A 21,258-nucleotide genomic window follows, 5' to 3' on the forward strand; every position below is an offset into this window, starting at 1 on the left:
AGAGCCAATATTCAAGATGGATGAATGTGGAAAAAATCCAAGAGACACTCTTATCAAAAAGAGCCAACCGTCCATTCCCCTAATTGCATTCTTTCTTTTTCTTCTCTTTATTAAATGAGTGCGCACACCAACAAAAACAACGAGATGTCATTGGTCAAGTAGAATGCATAACTATTGCAAGTAATTGCCGGTGGAAACCGGAAAGAAGACTCATAAAGAAAAAATTGGAAAAAAATATGCAATCTGTTTCTACATCATTTGTCAGATCCATTAACCATTATGACTGATTAATAGCAAAAGATATACAATATAGTCTCACTTCACCTCCCTCCTCCACCTATCTCTACACAGTTTCCTCTTAAACTGAGGCAATTTGCAAGGAGGTAACTCACGAGTCACACCCTTTTTTTCTCGGTTTGAACCTAACGAGAGGGTTGGTCCTAAAATGCTCTCAAGGGCTAAAAAGACCAACAACACTATCCCTCACACTCCCTCAAGAGAAAAGAAGAAAAAAAAACATAAAAGGCGCAATTAATGGTCCAAGAAAGTGCACACAAAAACCAAACATCCGAGAAAAGGATGGTTTTAGGCTATGCAAGTGCGAATTCTTTGTAGAGTAGTGGATTAACCCTTTTAGCCATGCCGAATGCCCATGAAGTGATTAAAGTCATGATGCTGGACCCTTAATTGCTTCAACCATGAATCTGCCACACTCAATAGTGACAATAGCCTTTCTTGGTCCCGACCACAATTTCCTCCAACCCACACATTCCCTCCTTGCATCTTGTATGTTGCCAAACCAAATGCTGGCAGAGCTATGCCTTCCCCTTCCTTCTGCTTCTCTTGGCCACCTTCAATATCATCTTCTAGGTCCATCCCTAGACAAATAATACAATTTCCATCATTTTCTGCATATTCTTTCACAAATTTACAAATCTCTAGGCTAATCAGAGGCTCTTTTGGGCATTTAAAACATCCTCATTATATACACTCTTTTTTGGTCATATCAATGTTTGATGTGAAATTTTCAAACCAAAATACCTTGAAATGAAGATGAAAGCGTGTGATAAGTGAGAAAGCAAGTAGAAAGGTCTTTGATTGTTCTTCCCATGGGGATATGATAAATTGGGTACCTGAGAAAAAGTATATTCGTTAATGAGTTATGTCATAACTCATAAATGCTCATGGTCATGACCCTTGAAAGCTTAAGGTCAAGGATGTACGTTGGAAACAATTACACATGTATTTAAGCATTGGGACTATAATTTGGTGACCGAGTTACACAGAGAAGAAAAGAGAAAATAAATCATGTTCAAGGAAGTAGCTATGGTGGGATGAGACAAAATTAATTACCACGCAACGGCCATCCAACTTGCTGGTGAAAGATCAACACTTCTCAATGACATCAACCCTGGGTATCTTTGAGCTAATCCAGTAATCTGAAAGTAAGATACCATCTCAGCAAGTCAGCAATCGAATCTTTATACTTTTGTGCATTACTGGTTATGCTACACGAATATTTTTCTTGTTTTTATGTGTACTGGTTATGCTACTCGAATATTTTTTGTTGTTTTATAACAATCGCAATAATCCAAGCAAAGAAAACTACATACATTAATAAAGAACATATGCTAGACACGCATAACAATTACATTGATATGAAATAAAGAAAAGGGAATATGCATAATTTCCATTACCACTTGGACATATCTGAGGAAAAAATGAGCCTCTCTCCACTCATGTTGAAAAGTCAATGTATATATCTACTAAGGATGTCTATCCTTAATTAAGGGCTTTTGGTAATTACATGTTCCCTTTAAGCACTTTCCCATTTTCCATACCCAATCAATTAGTTAGGGTCTCATTTATGAACACATAAAGCAGGACAGACATAGATGAACAAGAGAAAAGGTGCTGAAGTAAGATAAAGGCAAAGAAAATTATTAAACTAACAACCCACCTTATCCATGAGAGGAACTCTTCCATATGGAGTTGCTCTTTCAAAATACTGGCAATAGAGGTGACCTAATCTGTCATTGAAATGCCAGAGAGAGTCTTGCTCAGACCCTCCTTCTTCTGAAGAAGTTCCATCCCACCTCCATAGCTTGTCACACTCACTCTCTTCGCTGAAAGAATCACTATAGGAATCCCTTGTCTCACAGTCACCTGACTCAGTCTCTTCCCTGAAATGAAATACTCATATCAGCTTTTGTTTTTTGCATTAATTCCTAGCTTAATTACGCTACCAAATCATCAAGTTAACAATGATGCACACAATAATTCACCAAACCACTTCAACAAAAACCCAAAAAGCCCAACAACCCATGTTTCAAAAGCAACATCATGGAACCCGCGTGGAAGTTTGACCATAGCAAACATTATCACCCAAATGGTGTATCTGTCAGAAAGTGAGAAAACTAAAAAAAACTCTTTTTCCCCATTTCAATTCCAAAAATCCTCTTGTAATGAAACATGTTGGGGACACCAAAGAAGCAAAAGCTTTCAAGTACTTGATAGAGATATTCATGATGGAAGCTGAATTTGGTAAAAAAAAACTAAAATGATCGAATTCATACCTGAAACTATTGCTAGTGAAAATCTGAATTGCAGAGAGATAAGGCACGTAGTACTGCACAAGTGTCTCTCCACTTGTCAAGGTGATGGGAACTCCTGCTCCATAAGCACTCCATTCATCATAGCAATTCCAAAGATCCCCCAACGTGAAATATTCTACGGTTTCTCTCTCCCACGGATGCCACAAGCGGTTAAGGCTTGTAATCTCGGACTGCACAAAAACACAGAATTTAGGACAACAACATAATCTATGATCGTATCATATCATATCACAAGGAAAAATAAAAGGACATGACCTTAGGAAGAAACTGGGATTGAACCACAGGTGTGGTACATCGTACGAAACAGTCAAGGTTAGAACGAATTGACCCTTTATTAAAAATCATGGTTTTTGAGAGAGAGAGAGAGAGAGAGAGAGAGAGAGAGAGGAGGGAGGGAAGATGGAGTTTTGAGCTTCTCTCCCAACCCTGAAAAACAGAGGGAAACCACCCAGATGGGTAAGAAAACAAAAAAAAGAGGGAAGAGAGAGAGATTGTGGGGATTGCAATTTTTCCTTTGAAAGAGAATCGAAAATGCAAATCGCCCCCACAATGAAAGACTCCTATTTTTTGACGTTAGGACACCGAATTTCCCGCAAAATCTCAATACCGTTCTTCTCTTTTTATCTCTCCATGTCTTTATCCTTCTCTCCTCAACAATGTTGCAAATCCAACACGGGGGAGACAGATTCTTATTATGCAAACAAATTCACAATGCTATTTTTCTCTTTCTCTCTCTATCGCTGTTAAACCAAGCCTTCAAGAAAACTCAAGACAAGTCTGCTTTGTTCAACGTTTAAGAAACACACTTCTCAGGAGATCCATAACAATAACACGCTGACGCATCAACCTTAAAATCTTTAGATTAAATCAAACCACACAAACTAAGTCACCTTAAAAACAAAACAAACGAGAAAGAGGAGGGACAAGGTCAAAAAGTAATTATAAATGTATCGGAAACTTTCAAACCGAAACAAGAGAAGAACTCTTTGGTTTCGGAAGTTGTGAATGAATTCTGATAAGGTGATGACTGAGTAACAGAGAGAAGATAGATAGATGATACGTATTACATAGCCATAATTAAAGCATCAGAAATTCAGAATACATGATTTATTATTTATAACATTTATGAGATTCATCTGTCTCTCCCAATGGTCTCACTCAATGAAATACTTTTATACGCAATATAAATATTATATAATATACTTTTTTATGTTTTATGATTTTATTATAGGACAAGGTTTGTTACTATACCACAAACCCGTAGCTTTCATCTTTGAAACTTTGTTGGTTTAGTTCATAGATTTTAATTTAACAGCTAATGCTCTTTGTTACAGAAACAAAGCGGGTTGGTAACTCATTAACTTTCATATTAAAAAAATTAAATATATGGTAGATTCTTTTTTTTTTTAATAATTCTTTTGATGTTAAAGTATGACCACAGAGAAATAAAAAGGTAGAAGTATATATGCAGAAAGAGAAAACACAAGAAATGGTATGAGAATTGACTAGTCGGTTTTACTAAATTTTGTGCATAATTAAATATAAGCCACGCATAAACTTAAAGTGGTTCAGTTTGAACTCTGAACGATTGAACTAAAATAATCTTTAACTGCCAAGCATAAGGTTCTCTCTCCTTTTCTATTTTTTTTTCTAATGCGTATTAAAACTGATTAGGTTGCTGGTTTTAATGTAAAAGTAACACTCTTCCTAGTTTCTTCATCCGTTAACTTTGATGAAATTAAAGTATTATGTGACTCCCAAGTAAGTTTATTAAAACTGCTTTGAATTTACAAGCAAATAATCAATAGTCTTATAATTAGGTGTCGGTTACAAAACTGCAAATTAAAAAATACTGTTATCTTAATGCATAATCACATTTATGGTGATAATAATAATTATAATAAGCTTATAAGTTTGATCTCAGTTGCTGCCATCCACTTCCTACACCTATTGATGTTAAAAGGAGACTAATTTGACTGTTAATGTTTCTACATTAAACCATTGATGGCTTCTTATGTTAATTTATTGCTCTCAGCTGTAAAACCCCAATTTCAGTTAAGTTTTCGCATCTTTAATTAAGGACGGGGCTAGCTAGTTAATTGTCTCATATTAGGGTTATCTTTATTTAATTACAAGATCTTTTTAGTGGGTTTCAACATATAATGGTGTTAATAATTTTAATTAGTTTTATAACAAAGGAAACATTAATTATTGAAAGCGAAATCCTTGTGTGAAAGCATGCAATTAATCTCTTTATCCACTATCGACTAAATTTAAGTGTTTTTAAAAACTTGTTGGTTAGCATAAAAAAACTGTTTAGAGCAAAAGAAAAGGTACACCTATAATGATAGCAGTTTCTATTTATGCTTCTAATTTGTATTTTACCTCAAGTGTAGCGATAAAGCAAGAAAGGCATGGAAGTTGGAAACCGCGTGAACGCAAGTGCAAGAATAAGAATAAGAATACTAACTAATACTAACACTTAATTATACTATTATTTTATTGTATGTACCCATAAAACTAAGCATAACTTAACCATGACATAGGGAGAAAAAAAGGGTGCAGTGTTGAATAAAAGAAAGCAAAGCCAGAGTTTTGACAGGTTCTAACTGCGCAGATGAAACGAAGGGCTGGATGCATTGTCATTCAACACCTGGATTAGCCAGCACGGCATTGCATTGGAAGAAACATGAAAACTGTTCAAACCAAACAAATGAAATAATGAGATGATTATCATCACATACAATATACCACATTCACATTATTGTGACTTCCATGAATGTGTATTATTGCATTGCGTTTGTAGTTTTGTGACTGTAATTCCAACTTCTAATTTCAAGGGAAAGCCAAAGTTAGGAATTAAGGGAAGAAAATGCCGTTACTAAAAAGATGCAAAAGCTTGTGTGGACCCTCTTCTTTGAACAGTCTCTCCTTGATTTTCTCTGTGATTTTACATGGAAATTTTTATTTATTTTTTTAGTTAGTACCGTATAAATTATGTTTATAAAAAAAAATTCATCTAAAATCACAAAAAGTCTAAGAGCGACTGTTCAAACAAGAGGGTCCACACAGGCTTTTACATATTTTAGATGAGAATTTGTTACAACATCACGTGGCATTTCAATTGTTTTTATCCTAAACCTCCAAAATTCAAAGACCAAACGGATTTTGTTATAAGAATTTTAAGGACAGGTATCTTGTGGCCTTCGAATTGAGTATTCATATCGATCTAGGATTTTACGTTTACTTCACTACAGGAGACGAGTAAAAACACAAACGTGTATGACATTAAGATCTTGACTTATTCTTGTCAACTAATTCATTGGTATTTGATTGTATATAAAAAAAAAATTATAATGCTTCTTGATTTAGAAAACACACACACTTCAAAATATTCCGTTGATTTTTCCTTTCGTTTACATAATTATCACTCCATTTTTTTCACGTTTAATACTCTATTTGATCCATAATTTTTTATGTTTAAAGCTTTCGTATATTTTAAGAAATATTTATAACTAATATATTAAGTTCAAAATATTTTCATTCAATATCCATAATAAAAGTAAGAGTGTTTTAGCTAGACATTTGAGGATCTTCAAAACTCTTTTAATAAGCTTATAATAAGTTACTTTGATCATAATAAACTTATATATGATATTTTTAAGAATTTATAATATATTTTTATAAGCTAATTGGAATAGCCTATAACTTACAAACTTTTAATTAATTAATTAATTTTTTTTATATTTTTATTTTTTATCTTTGTTACAAATTAATTGAAGTACCTTATGACTTATAGTTATATTTAAGTTAATTGAAATTCTAATTTGTCATTTTTAATTTAGGAATTATTTTGTCTAAATGTTATTGTCTCACTTTCATTATTAAATAAATAAATATGACATTAGCATATCAGTTAATATTATCAAATATTTTTAATTCAATTAGTTAGCTTATAACTATCGAATGAAACCAACTAATATATTAGTTTTAGCAATATTATATATATATATATATATATATATATATATATATATATATCATGTTATCAAATATTTCAGAGAGAAGTATGTCAAAGATATTAGATAGTCAATATATGTCCAAGTTATTGACAAACAAGTTGCATATAAATAAAAGGTTATACAAGCTAAAGTTACACAAGGGTTCTAATTTGCAACAACATGTTCATGTCTTCAATCAAACTATAAATAATTTACCATGGCTTAATAAAGAATGATGATGCCAAACTTAAAGTTATTAATTGTGGTAATGTCTATTTAGGTGATGATAAAACTTGTTTTATTGCTATAATTATATTAGTTTTAGCGATATTATATCATGTTATCAAATATTTCAGAGAAAAGTATATCAAAGATATTAGATAGTTAATATATGTCCAAGTTATTGACAAACAAGTTGCATATAAACAAATTATACAAGCTAAAGTTATACAAGGGTTCTAATTTGCAACAACATGTTCATGTCTTTAATCAAACTATAAATAATTTACCATGACTTAATATAAAGAATGATGATGCCAAACTTATAGTTACTTAACACATACGGGACATACAATCATGATAATGTCTATTTAGGTGATGATAAAACTTGTGTTATTGTTGGAATGAGACAATTCGTCAAGACACCTTCATATCATTATCATACGTAACAATTTGTACTTACAAGTACAAATTGTTACGTATGATGTGACATTGAGGGTGTCTTGAGGAATGTAGAGTGCCTTGACGATGATGAAAGGATAATGAATTGTACACAATATTTACAACCTAATCGGAAGAATTGGTTGTAGGTGGAGTTGTCTTTATTGAGTTCAATGATAATACCACAAAATTGTGATACATGTGTTTGAGTCATCTTAGCGAGCATGGGATAACAAAATTTCATAAGAGAAGTCTTTTGAATAGAGAGTTGCAAGCTAGGTTTGTGCGAGTATTGTATGCTTGGAAAATAGTGCAGAGTTCATATATTATTGTTAAGTCATACTAAAGATTCTAGAGTTCATATATTATTGTTAAGTCATACTAAAGATTCTAAACATGTGCATATTGATGTATATGGGCACTAGAAATTTGTCTTTGGATGTTTTCCATTACTTTAATACTCTTACCAATGATTTTTCTCACAAGGATTAAGTTTATTTGTTGAAAGAAAAAATATGAAGCATTTTAGAAGTTCAAATTGTGGAAGACTAAAGTGAAGAAGAGACGAGTAGAAAAAGTAACTATTTAAGGCTTGATAATGACCTAAATTATATATAAATTCTCGGTTTAAAAAATTTTGTGAGAAACATAATATTTAAAAACATTTTCCAAAGTGTAAAATAGCATAGTAAAATGGTGTTGCAAAAGGGATAAATAAGTCTATCACCGAAAGGATTAGATGTATGGGGTTGAATGTTGAGCTTTCCAAGGATTCAAGTGAAGATAGTGAATATAGCATGTTATCTCCTCAAGCAGCTTCATTAGATGGCAAAGTTGTAGAAGAAGTATATATGCACATGTAACCAATTAATTTTAATTGATTTTAATCATTTGAGAACTTTTGGGTTTCCTACCTTTGTGCATATATATATCTAGTGATGAAAAATTTAAACTTGATCTAATGTTGAAAAGTTGTGCTTTTGTAGGTTATGCCAAAGTTGTGAAGGGATTCAAATTTTGGAATTCACGTTTTAAGGAATATGTTGATCAACGAGAATGTAATGTTTGATGAGCAATCATGTTGCAACAAATACTTAACACATGTCAATACATGTGTGATAGATTAAGCCACCTCAACTCCAAGGTATTTTAGGCAAACATTAAGTAGTTATCAGTGATCCATGGAAAGATAGAAGATATCAATGTTTAGAAAGAAAAAAAAAACATGGATAAACACTTAAGATAACGTTTTATGGCATGTTAATACATTTTTCTAGGACTATTATAATTAGGAATATTGTGTTTTGGGTACAAATATAAAATAAATCTTTTATTAGATTTTAATATCTTAAGAATGTTTATTTTTAAAATTTTCAAATAATAAGAAGAAAAAAGTGAAAGAAATAAAATTTAAATTTAAATGTTATATATTTTTCGTCCATCTAAAATTTAAAATAGTTTGATTTTAATTCTTATAAAATATTTTTTTGATTTTTCAAAATCTAAAATCATTAATTTTAATTTATAATATTTATTTTAAAATAAATAAATATTATTTATTTTAAATATTTTAATTTTTTTAGAGATATTATATGCTGATAAAATATTACAGATACTCTTAGCATGGTATCACCTAAGATAATTATTTACTCTTTTATTTAACTTATAAAAAAATAATATCAAATAATATATAGTAGAGAGTTAAAACATTCAATTTTAAAGACAAAAAAATTATACAAGCTATTTAAAATTAAAATTCACTTATTTTTCATGAACTTAAAAAATAAAAACATATTTAAACTCATTAATAACTTGTGAAATTGTCATTCTTCATTATGAAAATAAAAATCGAGCATGCATGTAAATGTAATATATTACATTCTTATAATTCTTATAATTTAACAATACAGGAGATTTTCTTTTTTTTTAAAAGTATAACAAACATGAAAGGCTTACACTTTTAAGTTTAGTTATATTCCTATGAATCACTTTATTAGATGTTTTCCAAAAGCTAAAATGATTACATTATTACAAATTCTGTTGCACAACAAAGTCATGTGTAAATGACGTGGGATAATTTTTGTTATTTTCTCTAAATATACATGATTATCTGCTAAAAGGTAACGAGTAGGATTCGTGCAATTGTTTAGGAAAAATTTCTTACCAAATAGCTTCCAAAATGCTGATAAAAAAAACGTATTTTCCAAAACTCTTCATATAGTTCATATATATTAAGGTTATTCTTACCTTATGGGTACGTACCATCATGACAACTCTAGCTTCAATCATACATGGTTAGTGATTGTTAGTAGGTAGTATTATTGACGTTAAATATATATTAATGAGTATTTTTTATACACCAAATGCATCCTATCAATGAACGCAAAGCTCTGTATCTATCGCTGTATACTCAAATTTAAAGTTAAAACCATAAGTTAAGTTAAAATAATCGTAGAAGTTAAACCTAAAAAGACAAAAGAAATGGAATTAAGTAGTCCAAAAGTTTTATTGGATAGCATTAACTATTTATATCATACATTAATTTTTTTTTAAATAATAATGTTGACACATGAATAATTATTATTCACTGTTTACTATCAATTCGAGTGATATACATGTACCTTTTCTGAAATTCATTATCAATGAATAAAAAATTTGAACATTTATTTTATAGTTTTATTTTTATTTTTAATCTCAATTTAGAAGTAAGCAATAACATTAACATAAATAATAATAATAATTTATATCTTTTAATTAAGTTATTTAAAATTTAAATTCTATTTTAAGTATGACATATAGAATAGAAATAATCTCATGATTTTGATCAGTACCAATACTATAATTACTTAACCTATGCGTGAGAGAGGAAAAAAAAAATAGAGGAAAATGCAACTTTTAATCTAATAAATTTGGAGTGAGTTGATTGACGTATCCATGAGTTGTCGTTAATATTAATGTTGAGTAGTGATGAGGAAGAACATTAATTTGTTTTAAATGAGTGTCGGAAGAACACGACTTGAACGTACTGCAGATGGCCTACAATGAATGCCCTCTTATGCTGCCATGACATGCAATGCATGCACCATGCCACTGTCTTTTGGCTGTTTATGGTCGACATAAAGAGGCCATAATGATGCTGACAATTCACCTTCACTTCTACCACGTGCTTCAAATCAAAAACCAAATAGTTATATGTCACAGAGCAATAATTTTCTAGTATATATATTATACCACATTTTTCAAATTTACTTGTTATCAAATCATAATGTATATATCTCACTATCTTTATTTTTACTTTTTTTATTCAATTTTCAGTATATTTTTATGGCGGGTTTGTTTGAACATGCATGTGCTACTCGACAGGATAAAATGTGTGAAAAATTAATCCTAAACACTTGTATCAACTTATGTGAAATGTTTCGATGGTAGTTCTCAAATTCGAATCTTAGATATATAAATATATTAAATATTTAGAATTAAAATGATCTCATCCACTCAAAAAAAATATTTTCTATTAGAGATACTGCATGTTCATACTAAGAAAATAGGATAAGAAAGGCTGAGTTTGGACACATAACATTTCACATATTTAAAACGATGGATGTTATATATATATAGTTTTTCCTGATATATAAATATTATAACGATGTTTTTAAAGGTATGCAAGGTCTCATAGGATAAATTTTTTTCATTATCCTCTAGATTAAATTTCTCTAAAGAAGAAAACTAATTAATTAAGCACGCATTTCTTTAGACAATAACTACTGTCATTGCTACTCATAACATCGTATATCAAATGGTACTGCTTTTCATATATCAAAATGAATCAACTCAAACATTCTTTTGGCAATGCTACTAATTAATAACATCAAATGGTAATGCTTTTCCTGTCTTGCGTACTTACAAACACAAAGCATTAAAATTAGTAAGTGGAACTTATGACTATTTATTATTCATTATCCACAGTCGATTACGATTGGTTGATCAAATATTGTTACTAATATATCTTGTTTTCTGCACACTTTTATTTCAACTATATCATCACCTCCCACAAATGTTAGGTAACAGGTAATTGTTGGGGAGAAGAGATATCTCCAAGATCCAATCTATCTTATATGTATTAATAAAATTATGCTTTATTATCATATTTATTGATTATAAGAAATAACTAATATGATAAGGTTTTTGATTAAAATTAAAGACTTCTTTTTATAATAGAGATTATAATAATGAAAAAATGAGTTTTTTTTTAATTTTATCTAAATTCTTGGTCATAAGATTATTAAGGATAGGACATCATTAATCCAGATAAATCAATATATGTGTAATAGTTTTTATTGGATAAAGATTAATAGATCTCATTTATTAAATCATTCATATAAATAATACATATAGGGATGTGATTATTGAATAGACTCTATAAAGAAGAATTCCTAATGGTTATGTATTACCTTAAAATTTTGTCAATAAAAAATTCTTAATTATAAGAAGAAATATATAATTTTCTTAGAGTTGGATTGTCATAATAATTAAAAAGATATTTATTATACTTTGATTTTGGACACCTAATACCTTAAGGTGTTAGTTGAATGATTATTATGTGTAATTAAATTCTTGTAGAATTAAATAATTAATCAAGAAGGGATTCATCGAGTCTTAGTAATGAGTTTGAGTTTTATAATGAAAATAAGGACCTTGGCCAAGACAATTGAAATAAGAAAAAAGAGTTTTTTCTTGTATTTTTCATTATATGTTAACTTATTAGAATTTGACAATTAAACCATATTCTAAAGTTAATTTAGAGCTATAAAAGATGGAAGAAAATTTGATGTTAATCTTCTAAAGGTTCTTGAAAATATTATTTTATACTATCCGGACATTAAAGAGTGTTGCTAGATGTCAACCTTGATTAGTAAATTAATGTAATTAAGTTATTATTGGTTTAGTTTTGAACCTACATGATCACATACTAAAGAATATTCTAATATTTGTTCAGAAAAATTTATTATTTGATAATTAAATTAAAGAATTTGATTTTATCAAATAATTACTTTTTTATAAATAAAATATTATTTTTTTTACTAGCATTAGAAATATAAATAATGTTTATTTCTATTAAGATTAAAAAAAACACGTCAATTTTGCAATTTCAAACTAAAAGATTCAATTTAAATTTTGACCTGATCAAAAGTGGTTTTGATAAAAAAAATGATAAAAACTAATTTATGAATATTTATTAATTCTCATTTTTTAGAAGATAAGATACAGATGTTGTTACGGAAAGAATAGATATATTTACATGTTTATAAATATACAACTCCACAGTAGAGGTGTGGCACAGAAAAAACATAAGAAAATTTAGTTTTTTTCTCTCTTATATTCTTTGCTAAAAAATTGTACGGTCAAAAGATTGACAAGTAAAGATTAATTTTAATATAGATATACTTAGAACCTTCACAATTTTGAAGATTTTTTTAAATTTAGGTTCCAATAAATAAATTTTATTTACTTTCTTAAATATTATTACGTGTGATTTTAGCATAAAATAGATTTTTTAATTTTCTCTATACATGTGTAGACTACACATGATTGAACTTTCGGTAACGTGATCCTTGAGATTGTAAATCGATCAAGCATTTTCCTAATTCGGCCAATCAGATATGGAAATCATAGTGTACAATGCGTACATACCACATGTATATGATCTTGACTTTGATCAACAACTTGTAGAGAAGTCAATAGGTTCAACCATTCACATCAAAGGGATTTACAAAATTTGGTTCCAATATCCTTTGTAGGGAAAGTTTCAAATGAAATATTGTGATTGGTCCAAGTGCTTAACCGGTGGTCACGTGCAAAACCCACGTCACACTCACATGCTCCAAAATGGTTTAGAAAAAGAAGAAGAAGAAGAAGAAAAGTTACACCCTTGGCAGATAATGGGGAATAATTATGAAATGGATATATATAATGCAAATGCATCACTCTTTATCATGTTGCATCGAATATATTTAAGAAATTAGTAAGTGTTAATAATTTGACATATGACATGGGACATAGCACTACCCATATAGCATATTGCATCAGATAACCATTAAATAAAGATTATTTGAAAGTCAGGCACCCGAGTTAAGTGCCAATATTAGTGGGGATGACTTACAAACACTATATATGGGGGGAAATACATAATTAATTGCTTAGGTAAGATTTGCATAAATATCTAGTTTAATGTCAATATTAAATGCATTAAATTACTCATATCTAACGTGGCTAAAACAACATCACCATCGTATTTTTTTAAGAATATCGTGGCCTGAAGTTTATCTGCATTGTGTTGAAGCCTTGTTATCCAATTAGATATCATAGTACTGTCCCAACTGTTTGCCTAAACTAAAAGATGATTGAAGCGCATAGAAGAACCTAATAGTTGGAAAATTAGAATAAGTGTATGAAAATATAAGTTCAATTTTTACTGTCGGTTGTTGGAATATATTTTTGTATTTTTGGATACTAAATATCGAAAAACATTTGATTAACAGATGTTTAGTAAAACATTAAAGGGAATTTGATCGGAGAAGAAGGGCCGGCTGTCATGTTAATTTGGTCAATCTTTCACTTTTGGTTAGATATGGTTTAGATGTGTTAGGTAATTTATTATGAGGGACTGATTCAATAGAGGACTCATCATCATAAACGTGTTCCTCACTTTCCCTACTCCTCCATCCCATAACCCCCACCAAATGTTATCCTACTTTTAATTTTAATTATTATAATCTTACTATGGAGTGTACAGTGTGATTATTCCAAGCTTTTGATTCGTGATTCAGACATTAAATTAGTTTAAGCACTTATCAAGCCAATTCTTTTTTTCTTTTTAAATCATAGTATAGTATTCATCAATTACGATAATCACTAATCTTTCAAGATATTTGATTAATTAATCATTTTAATTCAAAACTTTATTTTAAAAAAAATCGAATTTAATAACACATAAAAATAATGATTTGTTAGTCGAAGCCAAATTTGATAAACAGTGAAAGTAAGTGTTTAACAACGTTGTCCATATTCATCGGTCTGGGAGACAAATTCATGATACATTTATGAAAGATTTCCCCATGTCGGCTTATGTATTGGAGATATGTCAAATTGTTGATTTTTATAGTTTCCCTTTAACACAAATGTAGTTATATCTACAAATAAAAAGTCCATAGCCAACTTTTATTAATTTTAGTGTTGCTGACAAGGCCACGATGTCTATTAGTAGAGAAGTCATACAAAATTTATCTTCATATATAAATTTCCACTGCCCGTAGTGTTGGACCGATGGGAAGGGATAGTCACAGTGGAATTAGATCAAGTCTCATGTTTCACCAATGGAGGAAAATAATTAGAAAAGAAAATAATAGAGTAACAGATATACTGTACATGAACAAAAATAACAAGAAAAAACTCCATTTATTCGAATAATTGAAAAAAAAAAGTGCAAAAATTAGATAAATTATGGGAACAGTATTTGTATCATAATTAAAATTTTCATCTTTAATTTATTATTTCTTAACATAAAAATATGTTATTTTTATAAATTATATCATAAAAACTTAAAATCAAAACAAAAATAAATAAATAAATAAGAGAAAGATCATCTCTCTCTCTCTCTCTCTTTTAATTTCTTCATTCATTACGATCTAAAAGGAAAGTGTTTTTGTATTTTTTAAGTTTTAGGGAAATAATTTCTCTCCTTTTGTTTTCTCCTATGGAACAAACAATAAAAATTAGTATTTGTACTTTATATATTTTAATTCTTGTCCATGTTCTTCGGCGATAATTTGGTTGCATGGCTTTATAATGTATATAGGTAAAAAGCAAGTAGCAGCATGAAGGCTCAAGGTCTCATCTCACCCATTGAAACAGCCAAATATATTATGAACAACTTTCATGCTTACGCTTTCTGTTCTTTTGACTTTCCTATCTCCAAACATTTCGGTTTTAACAGAATTAGTTTAGTATAAACTCATCTTTTTATATGCCCTAATCAATATTCTCTTCCTTTTTTTCCCACCCCATAGATAAAGTCACCTGAATGGTCAAATTCAAAGTCGAACATTTTAAATAGTCCAAGAAAGCATAAATCCGAAGGATCAAAGCATGTCCACAGAAAACTGAAAAACAATTTGGACCTAAATTTTTGCACAATCATTTTGGGACCTGAAAAAGTGGTTGCCCACAAAAGTGTCATCAACAGGGATTATGGCAAAAGTTGAAACTCAAGCCCAATCAACCATGGTCAACCTTAGGCCTAGGCCTAAACAGCGATGGCTAATTGGAAGAGGCTCAAAATTCGACGTTTATGAAGAGGAAAATAATACCTTTAAACTTTCATTTTTCTTCTATTTATAATTTTTCGCAATCTTGCTAAATATTTAGTTGAAGCCCATCGCATGGTTTCTTTTTCAGTTTTCCTAATGCAATAAAAAGTTTTATGATTGTTCGTGGTTGCTACGAGAATTGAAGGATTACTTTACTTTGTATTGTATCTACCTATTTTGAAGGAAGAAAAAGTGTTGAGATTGGGATTGGGTAAAAGAAAATATAATTTATGCATTTGTAAATATATAAATTACTCTATCCTTATTATATCTCTTAATGTTGACGTTATCATCAATAATTTTAAATCACAAAATATCAAAACAATTTGTATTTTAAAATAATTTGGACATTTTGTTTAGGATGTGATAGACAATAATTTAACGAATAGGAACCTATTTGGATTAACTTCTTCAAAAGTACTAAAAGAAATAAGAAAATAAATAAAATAATTTTTTTACAAGTTAAAATTAATTTATATATAAGTTATTTTTTAGAAGCTCTTTCTTATTTATTTTTCTATATTTTTATTTTTAACTTATACAAAACAAAAGCTAATTTCTCTTAAAGAAAATCTTACTTCCATTTTTCTTTCTATTTTTTTTTCCTAAAAGTATCTCTAGAGAATTTTGTCCAATCAAATTCTAAATTGAATGAGAAGTATGATAAATCTGTTAAAATTTGTTAAAGCTGTGCTTTTTTCTTAATATAATAAAAGCGTATAATTTTCAATTAAATTACGTGTTTATTATTTATATTATTATTATTATTATTATATTATAAAATAATTATTTATAAGATGTCTCATATGTTAATTCGCTTTAAAATTCATAAAATATTAAACTAGGCTTGAAATCAAACAAGTTTATGAATCTTGGGCAAGGTCAGGAGTTCGAATCCTGCCTTGTGTATGCAGCCGCGTTAAATCTAAGGGCCAACTATCCCACCTTTTGAGGTGCCTCCAACGTAGCGAGGAGATTAGTCACCGCTATCAGTGGTGGATACTCCAAGGACGAACAAAAAAAAAAACAAGTTTATGAATAAATATATGTTTTTGGGATGATAAAAATTACCTGACCTGCTCAGAAGGTTACCACCCTAAATGAGATAGACATCATATGAATGAGGTTTTACCAAACTTTACATTAGAAAAATGGTTATGATAGACTACAATATGTTTTGATACCATATTAAAAAAATGAGTTAAAAGTCTAACTCAACCTCACACAACTATCTTATAAGATAAAGATTGAATCTTACTTATATGTATAAGATCTCGAATAATTAAAATAAAATAAAATAAAATATAAAATTAACAGGAAAAATAATTATGAAATTACATACATAAAAAAAGTAATCAAACTAAAAAAACTTGAATTCAAACAAATTCATTTGTATCTTATTTTTTCTTGAAAATTATGGTCTTAAATATAATCTTATAGAACATAATAAATTAGTGTGAAAATATAGGTGATTGTATGATGACTTGTTATGTTGACACTACTGGTTTTGTGATTAGTGTGGCCTAACACGTAAGTGACAAGTTGTTTAGTCTTGATCCAAAATGACCATGGGCATGGGCTTATTGTCTAATGGTAATTACGGGTTCAACAAAAGAGAATTAAAAGGCGCATGCAGGCAGTTGAATTAAAAGGAAAAGGAAAAGAGAATGATGCCTGGATTTAGTTTGACTCTATGATATGAGTGCACATAGAAAAAGGCAATTAAGTTAGGAAATCTATCTTCCCCTTAGAAGCGCCTTCTCGGCAGTGTCCACCTCCTCCAAAATCCTGTTCCTTCGTTTGACAGGAATAGGAGCGGTGGCTCCGAAACTAATGTAGTGTCCGGAAACAGCGTTCAGAGCCGAATACATGTCTCTGAAGGAAGCCCTTCCCAGAAGCGCTTTCTCCCTCCGGTACTTGGCCACCCACGAGTTCGAGCTTTCTCTCAGCTCCGCAACCGCAGAGGCCACGTTCGGGTCATTCTTCTCCATCGTTATGGTCGTTCTCACCTTCCCGATCACCTCCTCCGTCTCCTTCACGTACTCTTCGTCCGACGCCGCCACTGCCCCAACCACCCATGACCCACACACGACGGACCCACTCACCAAGGAGAGGAACTCGCGCCGTCCAGGCTGGCTCATGGTGGTGCTGCTTCTGCCTCTGGCGGCGATGCTGGTGGTTTTGGGCTTCATGGGTGTGAGTGATTTGGGTGTGGATGTTGGGGTTATTAGTGTTGGAGAGGCCATGGTGTTGGTGTTGGTGTTGGTGTTGGTGTTGGTGTTGGGAACAAGAACAACCAAGGGAAAACAAGGTGGTGTTTTTGTGTTTAGGAGCCACTGGGTTTTTGCCACGTGGCCTTATCCTCTTATCTTCGGATCAGAAAGCAGCCAATGGTTTCTCACCTTCAGATCCACCTCCTCACGTGGCCTCCTACAATTCCATCTCCAAATCCTCCGTCTATTCTACTGTCACCGAGGCCCAACACATAGCCTTCTGTCTTGGGCCCTAACTAAAGTCCAGCTCAACCCTCAATGGTCCATTAATACCAAATGGACCTCAATCAATTCATGCCTTTAATTACTTTATAGTACCTCTCCCTTTTTTATACAACTTTATACCATATTTGGTTTACCTTATTAAAAACCAAACCATAATTTACGGATTTTCAAAAGCAATTCCAAGAGAGATTCACTTTCTGTCACCTAACTCACCTAACTCATCTCCTACTTGCCTACCTAGTACTTACAGTGGTTTATTGAATTTTTTATTCCATCTCTATAATTTATACAACAATATTAACTACATATATTTTAATATACTCGTTATTAAAATATATTATATATGGCTCACATTAATTTTTAAAAAGTGGTACGATGGATAGATATAAGACCTATTTGAATTTTGAACGACAGCATACCAAATACCAGTGGTCTGTCTTCAATTAGATTTGTCTACTTGTCATTAGCGTATTTATTAAATAAATTAGATTTAGATATTTTTAAGAATTTATTTGGTTCAAAATATTTTTAAATTTCTAATAAAAATAAAATGAATAGACTAACTTATTCATGCACATATAAATAATATAATAATATATCATTAAATTTATTAATATTATTATATTTTTTTATATAACATTCTAAAATCATATATCAATTGATTTATTTAAAGACATGGATCTATAAATATAGTGTATATCTTCTCTGATATTGAAATTTATGGTAAGAGGAATTTCGAATGAAAGAGAATTATTTTTCTTATCACTTAACATATTTGTGAATATCTCTCTTCTAAAAAAACATTAATATCGGAGAGAATTCACACTCGTCAATATAAAGACTTTGGTTCGTAATATATTGTGATTTATAAGTTGGGTTGTTGGTTAATTTAAGCTTTCTTTAGTTCATAAGAAATATGATAGAAATAAAGGGCGAAGGGTAAAAATAAAAGTGAGGTGAATAAAAAGTTAGTTTGATAAAAAAAAATTTAATAAATAAAAATAAAAAATAGATGCTTTCATCTTAAAATATTTTCACACAAAAAGGAGTAATAATAATATTAATAGATCTGATTAGGGTTAGGAACGAAGTTAAGGAGGAACTCGGATTGCCACCAATCCCCCAAAATTTGTAAATTTCTATAAAATTTGTATATAAAAATATTTTGTGACCCTCTTAAGATTTTTTTTGAAAATATAAATCCCTCTAAAAGAAATTATGTATTGCCTATGTTACAATGATTAAAGTATAGAGTATTTTAAGATTAACTATTGAGATATCTTGAGAAACATCATTAGAAAAACAATAAATCTAGTTTAAAACAATAAAACAAAAAAACAAAGATAATTTTTAAATTTATAGTTTAATGATTTTTCAAAATGAAAAACAAAATAATAAATTAACATAAACCTAATATAATAAATGTGTTTTCCTTATTTAGTTATTTATATAAACATTATGTAACTCTCTTAATTTAAAAACAACTTATTTATCCCCCCTTATTCCTTTGATCCTTTCTTTGCCAAAAACCTAACTCTAGGCATACTTTTCATTACTCTCGAGTCACTCTTCCCTTTCACTAAAAAAATAAAAAATAAAAAAAGCAAAATGAACAAAAGTAAGCAGACCTACACACACCTTATGGGTCCCCATAGAAAAAATTCAAAATTGAAAAAGCAAAGTGAGTTGGAGATGAAATGAATTAGTTGACAGAATTAAAGGAGCAAATGAAATGACTTGCTTTGTGAAAAACTAACATTTTGTCCACACATTCCTATAGCCTTAGGTCCCTTTACAGATATCAAGTGATCTTTTAACTAACAAGCCTAGTCTGTAGACTCAATTAAGCCAAACATGTACATGTAACATGCCTTTGCATGCCAAACTGGATTATGTTTTAGTACACCAAAATTAAACACACACAATTCACAATGACGTTTTATCTTTTTTGTTTTGTGTGCCTGGGAACCAATGACGTGGTAAACAGAATTTATTTTGACAAATAGTTTTTAAAATAATTTATTTTTAAATCTGTGTTTTATTTAATGTGGGGAAAAAGGGCAAGTATCCCATGGGTGATGCTACATTATTACTATTATTTATTTATTGCAGTTATTTGCAAGTACAGAATCACAGACACGAAAATATATACAAACGGATAGCTCGTGACAACACATAAACCTTCAGGCTGGCTTTGCAGAAAGTTGGTAGCACCCTACCTATATACTGTTATTATTATTTTACATTTAACTAGCTACCCTTCTTCTATTCATTACATAAATTCAATATAAAGTGATTTATATTTAAAAAAATTTATCAGCAAAGTCGTTTATATATTTTTTTTTATAAGCAAGAGGAATTTAAATTAAGAGAGAGCAACCCATTCCAAGAAATACAAAAATATAATTATAAATCAAAATTAAAATCGAAATTATGAGAAACATAAATTCAGTTATGATATCAGTTAATGTAACTAAAAGAACATCCAGGGACATAACTAGTTATCTACTTCCATGAGCGTAGTTTAATACTGTCCAACACTTCCTTGCAATCCGTAACACCTTGCTGAAATGTGATCACATTTCGATGAAACTATAGTGACCAGATAACAGAAACTTAAACCACCAAAAAACACTAAGAACGTTTTTTATAAACCCAAAGTTGTTTATTTGGTTTTTATTTCCCTCAAAAAAAGAGTATCTTTTATTAAAAAAAAATTAAAAAAAAAGATTATGTTTCATAGTAAAATTTAATACAAAATTCTTAAATACAAATTATATGATAATTCTTACGGATATTAACAAAGCCGGAAAACAGTAATGCATAACCAAGTATAGCCAAAAAAAAAAAAAAAGCAAACAACTGACAACTCTATACCATTTCGACTCCTAAAAAAGTTGATAGATTAAGTTAACAATTTAAAAAAAAAAACGCAATTGTTGAAAATTGAAGAATAATTCTTAAAATATTAATGTTTATTTTTTTTAAGATATAACAAGAAAACTGTTCTAATTTTTATATATGAAGGTTATTTATATTTGGAAGATGATATTTGTATATTCAATCAAATCTTATATATTAAATAATAATCTAAATTTTGTACCGAAGTAATTTTAAG

The 21,258-nt window shown here is 29.8% G+C and overlaps 2 protein-coding genes across 2 annotated transcripts; both read right to left on the bottom strand.

The window, feature by feature from the left end:
- Window positions 1-224: 224 nt before the first annotated feature.
- LOC109810429 (uncharacterized) lies at window positions 225-3,771 on the bottom strand. Its single transcript, XM_020373898.3, has 6 exons — window positions 2,871-3,771; window positions 2,577-2,785; window positions 1,961-2,183; window positions 1,354-1,439; window positions 1,042-1,133; window positions 225-878 (listed from the first exon to the last, which is right to left on the bottom strand). The coding sequence occupies exons 1-6, from the start codon at window positions 2,958-2,960 to the stop codon at window positions 634-636; spliced, it is 945 nt and encodes a 314-aa protein (XP_020229487.1). The 5' UTR covers window positions 2,961-3,771; the 3' UTR covers window positions 225-633.
- A 13,490-nt stretch (window positions 3,772-17,261) lies between these two features.
- PSB27 (photosystem II family protein) lies at window positions 17,262-17,952 on the bottom strand. The gene has a single exon (XM_020373868.3). The coding sequence runs from the start codon at window positions 17,886-17,888 to the stop codon at window positions 17,379-17,381; it is 510 nt and encodes a 169-aa protein (XP_020229457.1). The 5' UTR covers window positions 17,889-17,952; the 3' UTR covers window positions 17,262-17,378.
- Between the last annotated feature and the right edge of the window lie 3,306 nt (window positions 17,953-21,258).

The sequence above is a fragment of the Cajanus cajan genome, chromosome 10 (assembly GCF_000230855.2).
Source record: "Cajanus cajan strain Asha chromosome 10, NIPB_CcT2T_4, whole genome shotgun sequence".
Lineage (NCBI taxonomy): Eukaryota > Viridiplantae > Streptophyta > Magnoliopsida > Fabales > Fabaceae > Cajanus > Cajanus cajan.